The 15165-nt window shown below is 37.0% G+C and overlaps 1 protein-coding gene and 1 long non-coding RNA gene across 2 annotated transcripts; both read left to right on the top strand.

The window, feature by feature from the left end:
* The first annotated feature begins 1399 nt into the window (after positions 1 to 1399).
* LOC122661285 (triosephosphate isomerase, chloroplastic-like) lies at positions 1400 to 14737 on the top strand. Its single transcript, XM_043856642.1, has 9 exons — positions 1400 to 1716; positions 5272 to 5298; positions 7085 to 7154; positions 7515 to 7638; positions 9808 to 9892; positions 11499 to 11631; positions 11721 to 11894; positions 13090 to 13172; positions 14557 to 14737. Exons 1-9 carry the CDS (start codon positions 1477 to 1479, stop codon positions 14611 to 14613), a joined length of 993 nt encoding a protein of 330 aa, XP_043712577.1. The 5' UTR covers positions 1400 to 1476; the 3' UTR covers positions 14614 to 14737.
* Positions 13216 to 14068, top strand: LOC122661286. The gene is made up of 2 exons (XR_006332857.1): positions 13216 to 13616; positions 13704 to 14068. It is a non-coding gene; the product is annotated as an uncharacterized LOC122661286 (long non-coding RNA).
* Positions 14738 to 15165: the final 428 nt, after the last annotated feature.

The following is a 15165-nucleotide window of genomic DNA, read 5'->3' on the forward strand; positions in this document are numbered from 1 at the left end:
TAGATGGGTTGTGATGAGTCTGATTCAGGGTTTTAGTAATTGGTATTGATATGGAACCGGATTAATTTACCCCTCTTTTTTTCTTAAAATTTTAGAATTTTTAACATTTTTATCCCTATTTGTATCGATTCACCGATATTAGATCAGTCAAGAATTAGTATTAATCACGGATACCGATACAAATAGGCTATAATACCGATTCCTCAAACCATGGTTTGATTGCGTGATACAGTGTACGACGTGGTAAGCCCTAAGCCACCAACGCGATTAGGTTCCATGTCCATCAATTCTTTCTTAAATCCAATTAACTCCACTGATCCTAAGACACGTGGCGGATGCATACGACCTCATATTATCTATACTAAAAAAAAGAAAAAAAAACCCTTTTTTTTAAACAGAAAATAAAGAAATTCAAATAAAGTAAACTTCTATACTCAAAGTAGAGGAGCACAACTAGAAAAGTACATATCACGGGCCATAGTAAGAAAACAAAGGGATTGCACTTTTGGACTTTCCCTTTTCTTGACCATTTCAGACGTCACTACGCCAAGTGAAGTATAACCCTTTATTATTCGTCATTTGATTTTACATGGATTAGTCTAAAGTCCTTGCTGGAATGACCACTAGACCCCATGTATGGTGGAAATTCTGCTCCTTTTGTGCCACCTCGTGCGCTCTCTCATTGACTAGTGCACGATATGACCCCTGAGTTCCACCTAGAAAAACAACGCCCCAATCCTCATATACACCCAAGTTTTTAAGAATCGGGATTGATTGATTCGTATCGAAATCAACGGTGATCGATTCCAATTTCGACTGATCCGACATGATTGATTCCCCTAAAAATTTTATTGTTTTTGGATATATGGACCGATTCTAGGGTTCTTGAAGATTGATTTCATTTTATTTCGATTTAATTGGTTACTATCCTATTCTGTCTTCAATTCTATATTTTATAACCTTGTATACATCTCAATGGTCAAATATTAATTCATAATAAAGATAGACAATTACTCAAACTATGATTCAAAATCCAAAGTAAAGATGGATAGTTGTTCAAACTCCGATTCAAATTTTAATAATAGGATTGAGTTTCCCTCCACCCATGGTGAATGAGATCCCATTCATCGAGGTGCGAGAGAGCAGGGAATGAGTATCAGAAAGGTATTTTGAAATATACAAAACCTTGGAGGGATTTGTGAATCTTAGAATGGTAGGTGAATCATTAGGTGGAGAAAAACTTAGTCCTTAATAAAATTATTAAAATGCAATCAACATAGATCAATATAAAATACAAAATGAATCTTTTGTAAATATTATACTTCACTAGGCATAGTGAAGGAAAGAAAATATATATTTTAGCTTAATTTATTCTTAGTCTGCCTCTATTATACTGTTTACCTGCTTGTGTTGTTTGTGGCTTTAGCCTTTTAGGTGTGTGAGGTAAGGTCAGGTGAGGTGAGCGTTAGAGTTGCAATGGCAGTGGTGTCCACATCTCTCGCATCTCAATTGTCAGGCCCGAAGTCCGCAATCTCTTCTTCTTCTTCCTGTCCACCATCACAATTCAGTGGATTGCGTCGCTCATCCCTGAACTTGAAGTTGGATCAGTCTCAGTGTCTCTCTTCCTCCTTCTTTAAACAGGTTGATTCTCATCTTCGTCTCTCCGCCGGTCGACGACCTTGCAGAGGTGTTGTTACAATGGGTGCTTCTGGAAAGGTATATTCCTTTCCTGATCTTCATTTTCATTTTCAAGTTTGTAATTCAGACTGAATAGGGAGCTCCATAAGGTCCCTCTCTCACAGTGTTGGGGCAATATATATATATATATTTACGATCTCGTACTTATTTTTTATTTCGTGGGTTATTGTTGAGTGATAATCTCTGGTTGCATTCGTGTCTTATGAATGAGTGAGGATTGATGTCACTAGCGGATGGATTTTTGTTTCCTGTAACATTTTATATGGGATTCCTTCCTTCGGAGTAATATTTTTTTTTTATTTTAATTTCCATTTGTTTCGGATCGTTAGCTTATGACGTGGTTCTAACTGATTTAAAATTGATCTAGAAATATGTATGAGAACTGCGAGACATTCTCATCTCTCTTTACTATTTGAAATTAACCCTAAAATCATAGGATCCTGGAAATGGTTTATAGGAAGGATGCAGAGCAGACTTTGCCGGTTCAATAGGCTGTAAGAAATGGGTTTTTGGCATAGAAGGCGCTGGGGTATTCTTGAAGTAATGTTGCCTGTTTTCTGAATGTGTAGTCCCAAGAGACATGATGTGTTGTTTCACTTCTCTCTGCACTAGGTTATTGGGTTAGAGATGGCAAAGATGATCTAAAAATTATATTTCATTTATATGTTTAAGATGCGTAGTGCAGGTCACTGAACTCATCAATAGATCTAGTTGGTGCAAATAAAAAAGGTAAAGAACTAAAGGAGGATTTCACTTAGAGTTGGGTCTTGAGAAAGGTATCTGGCAAGAATTCTTTCTACCTTTGGGTATCTGGATCCAGTCCTGGAGTTGGTCTTAGACATAGTTATCAAGGCGGGAAGGTGACCATGGCGTTTTAGAGGGTCAAAAATTCAAGGCGACACAGCCATGGCGGCAAGGCGCCCGCCTAGGCGCTCAAGGATCCTGGACGCCATGGTGACGCCTTGATAACTATGGTCTTAGATCATATCGTTGCCTTTAAATATGCCAAAACAGAAGTTTAAAGCATTAAGAGAATATGGAACTTTGGCTGGTGGGAGACCAAACCCAAATTTATGATAATTATGGTTGGATTTGGTTGATGAAAAATGTTTGATGGCATTGGGCCCTGTGCAATGGTATGATGTTTCTGTGACCTATCTTGAGGAATCTGGCTACTGAGAGCAACAGGAAGTGGGGCTGGGTCAGAGAACTAAAGCAGCATGATTAATGGAAATGAGCTATTCAGGAGAAAATCAAACAACTCTGCAATTCCAAAGGTTCAGTCTGACATGAAGAATGGTACATAGAAGATCAAAGAATAGTTGAAGAACCGTATTCTCATATCATAGTTATGATACAAACGAGTTTCTCTCTTCAAGTGTATTAAGTCCATTGAAGTTTGATTGAATATCTGTATATTACAGTATTCATAACTCCAAATGTCTAATGCAATCAATGAAAATAGTTTATCTTTACGTAGAGTTCTGCTTTCTGAAGTCATAGCCACATAATCAAGTTTTTATTTTTGTCAGGTTCTGAATTTTTTCCCTTTTTTTGGGGGGAGGGGGTTGGGGTTTATCTGTATTTCCATAGTATTTGTTTCTGAAGTCATAGCCAATACATAATCAAGTTTTTATTTTTGCCAGGTTCTGAGTTTGTTCCCTTTTTTTTTTTTGGGTGGGGGTGGGGTGGGGTGGGGTTGGGGTTGGGGTTTAACTGTATTGCCATATTATTTATAATTACAAAGAGAAAATACTGAAATGCCCATAGCAACAATTTTCACCATCTTGGTTCAATCACAATGAGGAGAGTGAATTTGAAGAGGATGCTGTGCAAAAAATTAGAGCTGGGGTGGCTGAAGTAGAGAGCAGATTTGGGGTGTAGTGCGATTAATGCATTCCATTAAATCTGGAGCTTACCTTTTTAGAAGGTAGACATGCTTCTTTTTTATTTTAATTTCTTTTAAGGAACTTTCAAATTTTTGTGCTGTTAAATATTGAGGTAATAAATAATATATGCCTTAAGTTAATGTGGCTGGGATGGAACATTAACATATACATTAATGGATGAATCATGCTGATACGTGCATGAGAGAGGGAGGAGAGAAAATAGGGAAGAAAGAGAAAACAAGAAAAGAGATAGAAGAAATAGGAGAGAAAATAGGAAGTATATGGAGGAAGCATACCTCATCTCTTAACAGATAAATTTGGGATTTCAAGATTATATTCTATTACGTTGGCCTTCTTTAAATGAGTAGTACAATCTAACTGAAACAACTCCATAAGCCCACGATCTACTTGTTATGGTAACTTACCATGGCAACTCCTAATAACTTCTTCCATCACCACCGTAACTATCCCAACTCCTAATAACTCCATAACTACGTACATAATCCTACTTACAACTTTACACGTCTCATGCACATAACCTACTTAATACTTTACACATTCCATCCCATGCATATAACACACGCATAGTGACATGGTGCAAAGTAAAGATATTTGAAGGATGGAAAGAGGAAAACTGTAAATGACATTGGTTGAAGTGGCAAGAAAAGAAATGAGTGCTCGTGTTAACAGAAGATATTGCCTTCAGTAGTTTGGAGCATTGGAATAGAATATTTATTCAAAAAAAAAAGTGGAGCAAATTTTGTGCACCCAACCTGGAGTAGTTGGAACTTGTGAAAAGGCTTAGTGAGTTGGGAAAAGGGATAAGTACAATTACAATGAAAGGATGCATGCAGAATAGAACCCTCTCTCCCGGCCGAAAAGAAGGCTAGAAAAAGAAAAGAAAAACAGAATGCAAATCCTCACCACAAAAACATGGGAACTGCAACCTCCAAAATCATCCACAGCTCCACGACTACCTCTGGGAAACTCCTACTACCACCTCAAAAGTCTGGTTGAACTCTGTGACCTTTTGTTTTGGTAGCAGCATGCTTTCCTATATCACAATTATCACTAATTGGTTCACTAGTATGGCCTCAGCTCTTTCGATTGCCTTCTACCCATCATATCATGTTCATTATGAGCCTAGCTCATTTCTTGCCTTTCTTAAGTAACTAATGCAGACTGTTCATGCCAAGGAAGTTTTAGCTTGTGGGTGTGATCACTGAAACTGTGTTCAGCCTGGTCATCCATGAGTCAAGGCTGCTTGGGGATCTCTATTTCTGGTTTGAATTAATTGAACCTGAATTTGAAGTAAACCAGTCAAACCTGAAAGACTTTTTATTTTACTGTTTCAGCTATGATACCTGAATCTCTGCTGCTGTGTTAGCAACTGTGAAACTTCCATCGTTCTCTCTTTTTCTCAGACATGCATGCAGACACAGGACACACACAAAATATTCAGTTCTGCTATAAGTTTAAAGTTGGATAATTTTGTTTCTTTGTGACTGTGTTGCATGCTATGAACTCAGCTCCCGTCCAGGCAATGAAACTTCATTTCCTGATGAAATTTTAAAGATCAGAATCTCAAACTTATTTAGCATACATTTATAATTTTGTCTGTAAATGGACCATTTCAATTTGTCTTTTCAGTGCTTGATCCTTCTTTTTTCTCTTGTGATTGCAGTTTTTCGTTGGTGGTAACTGGAAGTGTGTAAGTATCTGTTATGATCTATGTTATATTCTTATCCTTCTTTTCATTCTTCTTCTTATTTTTTAAAATCTGGATTCATTGTTGTCATGTCCAATATCTCTATGATCAACTTTGTAAAGATTGTTTCTTTTGGTAGTTATGCATGTAGTAACATGTTGTTTCCTTGGGTACCTAAATAACTACCTACATGATGCATGAATGGAAGAGGCATTGGCTTCAATCCAGCATGGTAGACATGGGTTGGTCCATGTGATAGAGGACATCTCATCCATCACACTTTTCAAGTTTCTGCCTCCTATTTTAGCAGGGGAAGTGGCCCCAAGGTTAATCCAAGTTTTCATGAAATCATATAAATGCCATTTTGTTTCAATGGAAGCTAGTGGCATTTTTGTATTTCTTGCCACTTTTCTCTCTCTCTTTGGGCTGCCTTTCCTGCTTTCTTGGGGCTGAAACTTGGTCAACAAAATGGATGTGTACTCTGTCACGTGATTAAGTAAGTTGGAGAAGAGCATCTCCATGATAGCATGTCCATCCTGATGTCTGTTCTTCCTTCCCAGAAACCCTGGATACAAATCTTCACAAACAACTATGATCTAAGGTCATTAGAATTGAGGTCTGATCATGACAGCCCATAATTTTCAAACATTTCTGTCCTGGACCTTTGCCTACTTGCTTTTCCATCACAAGCTTGATTTCTGCCTAGCCCTCGAAATAAGTTTTCATGTGAGTAAATTTTATTATCATTGTTTTGTGTTTTGAGATGGTCAATATTAATGCCCATTTTACTGGCTTCTCAAATATGTTTATGGATGTCTTTTTTTAAATTCATTGATAAACAGATGTGAATATTACTTGTGCACTTCACTAGAACTTTGAATGGTTATTGTCCTAATCTTGCTGTCTCTTAAACTTGTATGATGTACTTCTTATTTACTTTTGTGCCAACAGTTCTATGTTTTTTGTTAACAAATATTTTAACCCTTGCATATTTCATAATTTTGTGAACTTTTTTCCCCCCTGGAGGTGGGAGGGGGGGGGGTATGTGATGCCTCCTTCATTGCTCCGTTTTATCTTATCAGAAGGATTTTTCATTTTTTCTGCGCTTTTATACTTTCACTTCACTTCTTTTACACCTACTTTCTGGATTTACTCTTACGTATGTGACTAGTATTCTCCACTTCTGTGATCTGGTGGATGCATGGCAATACTTCTTTAGACATCAAAGAAATGCTTTCAGACTATAGTTATTGTCTGCCACTTGTTTGTGATAATGATTGGTGCAAGATTAATAATTTTCCATGTATTTCTATCTTTATATATATTGCATACTGTAATGAACTAAAAGTACTGTGGTTGAACCAAATTGTGGGAAAAAATTGTTGCTGTTGCTGTTTTTTTACACCTACTTTCTGGATTTACTCTTACGTATGTGACTAGTATTCTCCACTTCTGTGATCTGGTGGATGCATGGCAATACTTCTTTAGACATCAAAGAAATGCTTTCAGACTATAGTTATTGTCTGCCACTTGTTTGTGATAATGATTGATGCAAGATTAATAATTTTCCATGTATTTCTTCTATCTTTGTATATATTGCATAATTTAATGAACTAAAAGTACTGTGGTTGAACCAAATTGTGGGAAATTTTTTTTGCTGTTGCTGTTTTTTTTTTGGTTGAGATTTACATATTAAGTTGCATTTCCCCCTCCCCCTGGGCAGCTCCCCAAATGGATTGTAGTCTTGTCTAATTTCATCTGTTATATCTTCTGCCTTCGCTTTCTGTAGAATGGGACTAAAGACGCTATCAGCAAACTTGTTGCTGACTTGAATAGTGCAAAAATGGAGGCTGATGTTGGTGAGATAACTTCATTTTTCTTACATAACACTTTTGTCATAATATAACTGTTTCTAAACTTGGACACTTCTGCTAAACAGCTTCTTCTTCTTTTCCCTGTTCCTTTGGGCATATCTAAAGTATTATCCTTGGCCCTACGCCCCTACTGCCCTACAAATACTCAGTTGGTGCTAGGTTTTTTGGCCTTTTACAATTAAATGCTTCCATGTTCGCTCTCAATCGAGGGTTTTTCTGGGATTTCTTTTCTAGCATGTTCTTACTTCTTAGAGAACTGTTAAAATATGCTTATAGTTATTGTTTTTCTAGCTGTTTTAAAGAAGAAAGTCTCATAGTTGTTCTTTCATTCTCTGAATGCTGCAGATGTTGTTGTATCACCTCCCTTTGTATACATTGACCAGGTCAAGAGCTCATTAACAGATCGAATTGAGATATCTGCTCAGAATTCTTGGGTTGGTAAGGGTGGAGCCTTCACAGGAGAAATCAGGTTGTTTGCTTCTCTTAATTGAATTAAAGAACTATAGTTTTTTCTCCTCCCACCCCGACTCCCATTGTCTTTACTTAGCCAAGAAGGCAAATAACTTTGGCTGGAAGGTCCCTGATACAGTCTTCAAACTATTTAGTTTATATTTTCTTAAGTTACTATTTTTGTAACCTTGACTTAATTAGAAGTTTCTTTTTTTATTTCAGTCCTTTGTTTCCTTTTAGTTGGTCTAGACTAAGTTAGGATTTTATTACTTAGGGATCAAGTCTTAATTATTTCCTTGTAAGAGACTTTCTAGATACTTTCTATTTTTGTAATCCATGCATCAATATAAATGTAGAGAAGGGGCTGGACAGAAGGCCACGATTTTGAGATTAGAGAAACAAGTTTGTTGCAAACTTTGGCTGTGAGATGCAGTGAGGTGAGAGGCCCAGGGAAGAGTGAGCCATTCAATCCCCCTCCCAATCGATATCTCTTTCTACTCTTCTTCTGAGTTTTATCCTGGTTACAACTGAGACCATCGAACACCATTAGAAATGCTGGTATTGGTCATTGAAGAATCCACTTAGAAGGCCAACCTACTGCTGCCTTTGCTGCTGACCAGAGAAGACATTTCCAGACCCTGCGGTTTGGGTTTTCTCCTTGTTTCTCTGCTGCAACTTCAAACTTGTATATCTCAGCAATCCACTGCTGGAATTGAGTGATTTTTGAAGCACTGATTCACAACACCAAGACCTTCACTTGACCTAACTTGGGTGGTCTTCGGATCTTGCTGTGACTGATATTGGAGTTCTCCTATTGTGTGCTAATTTAGGAAAGTTCAATACTACAGATCCGGCCATTAACTTGGGCCGCTCTTTGGAGGTCTGACTCCTACAACAATCTTCTATTTGATGGTAATATCTCCCCTATCCATGGTTGTTGCTGTGTTAAGTAATTACAAGAGTATTTTTGAAGTTTAGCCTCTGTTTTGAGTCTGCGATAGAGGATAAAGGCTGCTTCCTTGTGTACCTATTAGTAGGAGTTGTTCCCTTTATATGTTGGGTGTTGTGAGAAGTCTTAAGGGCTGATATCAGTGTGTTATCTACTGATTGAGTCAAGCTTGTATACTGTTACATTTCTGAAATCTTAAATCAGTACCTATATTTGGTTGAACTTGTGATCATAGTTGGCAAGGCATCTAGGCGACCCAAGGCGTTGGAGAGGGTCCAAAATCAAGGTGACACCAAGTCACCAACTAGGCGACTAAGGTGCCTGGACTCCTAGGCAACGCCTTGACAACTATGCTTGTGATCCTATCTGGGGTTAAGATGTTCCAACCTAGCCTACTTTAGTTTCAGTTTTCCAGAAAACATAGCAGTTTGTAGAATTTTCTTTTTCTGTTGCGAAATTTAAAAATGCATAGTTCGTCCCCTAAAAGTGTTGAAGATATGGAAAATGGGGGAACATATGATAAATAGAAAAAGGGTGTTTTTCCCAGCTACAATTGAGGGGCAGGAGTTCTATTTTGTTTTCTTTGATTTTTCATATGACAATCCAGAGCATTTTTTATGACATATATATATTAGTTTGGTCATATTGGAAGTTATGACTTACTGAGAGTCTTCTGACATCTGAAAAATTTTAAGCATGCCTGACTCATGTATATGTGAGATGGAAACCCTTTTTCTGTCCCCTGTGATCAAATTGTGAATGGATTAGTGTGGGTTTTCATCGACACACACTCATACTCATTGATTTTTGGACATTGTTTTGATGCTGCACCCACAAGAGTTCATTGACAATAACTATTTCATGTTGGTGCCAACTGCCAAAGAATCAACCAAAGATGTTGCCGGAATGCCATCATTGCATAGTAGCTTTGCTAAAAAGTTCATTCTTTTTTTAAAATTCTTGGTTTATGTTTAAAGTTTAAACTCTATTTTCATGTGGTGATTCTTCTGGATGTTAAAAATATCCTTCAATTGGGGTGCAAAGTTCAAGACTAAAACATTAACCTTTTCACTCATACTTGAAGTGGATCATTAAATTCATATATCATATGCAATTCATTCTCCTCAGTTTTTTGTTGGTTATTGTTCAAGTGATCCCACTTATTCCTGTTTTATGAACTTTTTTTCTTTGAATCTAACAGCTTCACTTAATAACTAAATCTGTCTTTTGCCTTTGTAGTGTGGAACAGTTGAAGGATATTGGCTGCAAGTGGGTAATTCTTGGTCATTCTGAGCGGAGGCATGTTATTGGTGAAGATGATCAGGTATAAGTGCCAAACCTATTCCCTGGAAGCTCTTCAGAAAACACTCAGTCATTGTTTCATGCTGGAGTGAGTATATGGTGCAACAAGCTATGGGCCCACCTAGGTGATAAAATATCAAATAAAGTGGACAGTGGCAATTTCCTAATTTTCAGAACCATTTGGGACCCTTTTGGATAAGGCACACAGAAACTGGGGACAAATGGTAATTTAATTTGAAGGGACCTTCTTGGAAATTCAAAATAGAGTGGGGGTAAGGTAAAAAGGAAACAACTTTTGAAAAGAGGTGAAACTGTAATTTCTGAACACTTTAGGACTTCTCTGGAAGATACAATAGACTTGGGACTAAAAGAGAAATTATGACTAGAGTGGATCTGAAATTTAAAATCAGTACTGGACTAAATATAAACAAAGTTTAGGAAAGGACCCCCTTTTAAGAAATAGCAGAAGATTTTGTCCTTATGTGTAATAATAATACTCTTCTTCGTCTACCTCCTGATTTCACAGAACAGCACTTATGTTAAACCCAACTGAAGAATGAGCTGTATCTTTATTAGATCAGTCTCAAGCAGTTCTGAAACTCAGACCAGAATTTCCTAGGTCTACTGAGCAGATCCTATCAAGAAAATAATATGTTAATGGGGTTGGAGATGGTGTGATGTGTTTATGGCAGAGAAAACCAGAAACAGAGCAGCTTCTATATTCAGTCAACTCAGAGATATATAAACTGGAAATAAAAACAGATTCTGGCAGAAAATGGAATAATAGCTCCTGAATCAGTCTCAAGCAGTTCTGAAACTTCAGACCAGAATCGCCTAGGACTACTGAGCAGATCCTATCCAGAAAATAATATTTTAATGGGGTTGGATATGGTGTGATGTGTTTACGGCAGAGAAAACCAGAAACAGAGCAGCTTCTATATTCAGTAAACTTAGATATATATAAACTGGTAATAAAACAGATTCTATCAGAGAATGGAATGATAGCTCCTGAATTTTTTTATCATATTATGGACTAACAGAGAAGTTATGAGTGAAAATAGCAATCTGAAATTGGTTCAGAAAACAGGGGTACCGCCTAGACTAAAAGAAGAAGAGGAAGAACGAAAAAAAATAGAAGAGGGAAGGAAGGAAGGTTCACACTTGTGTTTCGAGCATGAAACAGAATCGAAGCCAGGAAGGAGGTGAAATCACTCAACCAGCCTGTGGTCTCCAGTGCAGGAACCAGCAACTATAAAAGGAAGTTAATTCTTTTAAATTTCTGAATAGTCGATCGATACAGGTATGCATATAAATAGACTCAAAGATAATCCTATTGAAACAAAATTGAAACTAACTTGGACTCCTATGTCCAATCAACGACAGCCAACTCTATCATATAATAACAATATGAGTTTCCAAAAATAACCCCAAACTGATAAATAAATTCCCTATAGCTATCCGTATGGAACTGAAAACCAAGTTTAAGCTCCTTTCTCCATGGCCTGGGTTTACAAATTGGGTCATGTCGGTCCAACCAGGCTAGTGCTACTGCATTATTATATCTTTAACTTCACATTATGATATCAACTGCAAGTTCAGAGTTTGACTTAAAGTCCTACCACATTCAGTTTATAGGGAAGAAAGCTGCATATGCATTGAGCCAGGATCTCAAGGTAATAGCTTGCATTGGAGAGAAACTTGAAGAACGAGAAGCTGGAAAAACTTTTGATGTCTGCTTCCAACATATGAAGGCTTTTGCAGGTTGGCCTTTAGCTTCTCGTTAAGTTTCTTTTCTTGAGGATCACTTTAGATAGACATGTCCTAATTTTGGATCTGTTCATGGTGTCCAGATAATATTCCCAGCTGGGATGGTGTAGTTATTGCATATGAGCCTGTATGGGCTATTGGGACTGGCAAAGTGGCCACTCCCCAGCAGGCTCAGGAAGTACATGTAGCTGTTCGTGATTGGCTTAAGAAGAATGTCTCAGAAGAAGTTGCTTCGAAAACACGTATCATCTATGGAGGTATTCCATTTTCAACTGTAAAATTTAAAGATATCAATGTTACATGTCCTTATGTGGTTGTAAACTTGTAATTTATTTGTGTTCCTACCAGAGTAACTGCATTGTACATTTTTTTCTTTAATTATCAGGGCTCTATATTCGTTGTTTCTGTTTCCATTTTATAGGTATGGTATATAATGCTGTCAGATTGTATGGTAAGAATTAGTTTTGACATTTGCATTCATTATTTAGTTGATTGTAAAAGCATCATCTAGAATTTTTAGGTGCCAAGTTCATTTGACAGATTATGTTACACATGAAGGCAGAAAGCCAGAAACTGTATGTTGCACTTATCCAAAGAGAATGCATGAAATAATTAAATGTATCTGGTGAAAGTATTTAATCATCCAGTTAGATCACAATCCATTCCATGATTTCCATCACTTTCACTTAATGGGCTTTCATCTGTGACTGGAAGTAAAATTTAAGGGGGGATGGAGACAAAACCCTGGGGAACTGCTTGGCTATTGTGAGATTCTTCCTGGAGCTGCTTATCTATCTCTTTTAGACAAGATCACTTGAGAGACAGCCGTTTGTTTAGTTCTAACTAGTAGATGAGACTGTTTTCTTGAACTGCAGTTATCTAACACTGATTGATTTTGTCAACATTGGATTGTGATCTTTGTCTCTTGATATGCACTCTACAGTGTTGTTATGTTGCAGTACACACATTATTGATCTTTGTACTCTCTTCTCTAATGGTGGGATTTATCTTTTCAATTAGCATCACAGGCCTGAGCTGTACTGGCTTAATAGTGAGCCAGTGAGCTAGTTCTTTGGTGTGACATTGAGCTTCTGACTATTGACAATGAGACCTCAAGCACTTGGGCTTGCTGCAAGCGGACAATATTAGATTTAGTATTTACTGAAAGGTTGTTCCATTTATGCATCTGGATGCTTTTGGCTTCTTCAGTTCAGTCACTTATTACAAGCTGATTGAACTCCATTATGGAAGAAGCTTTATGGTTACCCTGAATTAAAGTAGTTATCTTTACTTAATCTCTTGCCCTAAAATTTTGTTATTGTGTATTAGTACTATCTCTTTCAATACCCTTGGAATGAGCTAATTTAATTTGGTTTGGGTGAATCCTCTAACTTCAATGTTGGTTGACTACCTATGCTCTTTTCATTAAAACGCATCTGTTTTTTTTGGAAGGGTCTGTAAATGGGAGCAATTGTGCTGAACTTGCAAAACAAGAGGATATTGATGGATTTCTTGTTGGTGGTGCTTCCCTGAAGGTATTAATAACAGTCTGTTAGTTTGGTTCTCTCTTCCTGTGTGTGTGTGTGTGTGTGTGTGTGTGATGCATGCATGTCATTACTATATATGAGAAGAACTTCATGTCACAAAAAAGAGTAAACTAGCTGGCCATGAAATAAAAGTAATCTTCAACAGTAGAGAAGGGTTCCAATTTTGACCAGACAAACTCAAGAAGACACACCAGCTGAAACCATTACTTCCAGAATGAAAATATGTGCTCTCTTGGTTCTTCCTTTCTTAATCACTTAAGACACGCATTTTCTTCAATTAATCCAATGCCAACACTTCTTTCATTGCAAGAATACAAACAAAAATTTCAACTCTAGGTGGATCACCCATAACCTAAAATTTCCCCCTTTTGTCCACATATTTCCAAATTCAATCCTCACATAAAGATTCATAATATGACTTCATTGTAAGCAGTTCCTTGGCTTCATCTTTCAAAATCCTACTTATCTGCCACAAGAGGATTAATATGCTGTTCGTAGATCAATTGTGATGGTAATAAGCATCCTTTTCTTCCCCTGATAAATGATAATAGTTAGATTTCTCCTAAAATATGTCACCATTGATACCTACTCACTCATTCACAATTTCATACAATTGGTTGATAGTTGAGACCTTTTAAGAGACTGCATCATGAAGTCTTGGAAACCGATCACATAACTGCCCATACCTCCAGCTAGTTATCTTTTTCCAGAACCAAACTCTATCCTGGTTCCCACTTCAATAGCCACCTGCCAAAAAAAAAATAGCGTCTCCTATTATTACATTCTTCTGCAATCTACTTCTACAAACACAAGGTACCCTAAATGCTTTAGAATACCCATTCCCCCCTCCAATCCCCCAAAATGAGAAAGGCGGGTACAGAAAAGGGGAGGGGAGGGGAGGGGAGGGGAGGGGAGGGAGGAACTCTTTTCCATGAGAGCCTTAGTTGAGGATTTACCTCAACTGTCTTGTCAGTTATTTTCATCTGGATGCCCATAAAATACAGATCCACCAGTAGGCCATTCATTTACCCTTGACAATCTTTTCATGGGAATTGATTCTTTAGATTGCAGTTTCTCCTAAGATAGCCCACTGGTGCTCTTGACCTCACTGTAATTTATTTATGTTTAAGAGCTGGCATGATTTTACTAATAAAACTAGGGTAATAAATAGCCCATAATTCTGTTCACCAAAAAATAAAATAGCCCATAATTCTGCCTTTGTTTAAGCACAAACTATAATATTCAGTGCTGCATGAAGAAAATATTAATATATGTTACTGTGATTTTAGAAGATTCGTTCTTTTCTTGCTCTTATGGAAATGTCTACCAGTTCAGTAATTTTTTTCAACTGTTTTAAATCTCTATACTGCAGGGTCCTGAGTTCGCAACTATTGTCAATTCTGTAACGTCCAAGAAAGTAGCTGCTTGATTATTCTTGTAGTTTCAGCGCAGAAGGAAGGTCTAATAACCGCAATCTATGATCAGCAGGGTTTTGATTGTGCCCAGTTTTCCCCTTCATGAGTAAAGCAGTTGCTTTAGCTTTTATGTTGTAACTTTTATCTGTGTTGGACGTACTATACTAATTTTCTTGGTTGAAATTGAATTAATAAAAGATTATTTAGTTAAAATTGAATTAATAAAAGATTATTTAGTGACATGGCATGCATTTGCGTTTTTTTTGAATGAAATCTCAATCGTACCAGTCACATTATGATGAAAGTCGAGCGCTAGTCACATTTTAGGCTATGTTTGGAAGCCAAGAAAAGAAAAGAAAAGAAGAAGAAACATTATAGCTTTAGTGTTAGATTCCTGGCTGTGTCAATTGATGGTGGTATATTGCAGCAGTTGAATACAATTGCAGATTGTTTCATTAATTTTAAATTTGATCAGATTTATGGCAGTTTCTATGTGCTTATTTTTGAACTGATTTTATTTTATTTTATTTTATTATTTTTTTTGCTAAAGGTCAGCAAAGTGTATA

This window comes from Telopea speciosissima, chromosome 5, assembly GCF_018873765.1.
Source record: "Telopea speciosissima isolate NSW1024214 ecotype Mountain lineage chromosome 5, Tspe_v1, whole genome shotgun sequence".
Classification (NCBI taxonomy): Eukaryota; Viridiplantae; Streptophyta; class Magnoliopsida; order Proteales; family Proteaceae; genus Telopea; species Telopea speciosissima.

Coding starts and splice junctions, on each gene's coding strand:
- LOC122661285 (XM_043856642.1), top strand. CDS start 1,477: ATGGCAGTGGTGTCCACATCTCTCGCATCTCAATTGTCAGGCCCGAAG. Junction 1,717..5,271: donor CAATGGGTGCTTCTGGAAAG/GTATATTCCTTT, acceptor TTGTGATTGCAG/TTTTTCGTTGGTGGTAACTG. Junction 7,639..9,807: donor GCCTTCACAGGAGAAATCAG/GTTGTTTGCTTC, acceptor TTGCCTTTGTAG/TGTGGAACAGTTGAAGGATA.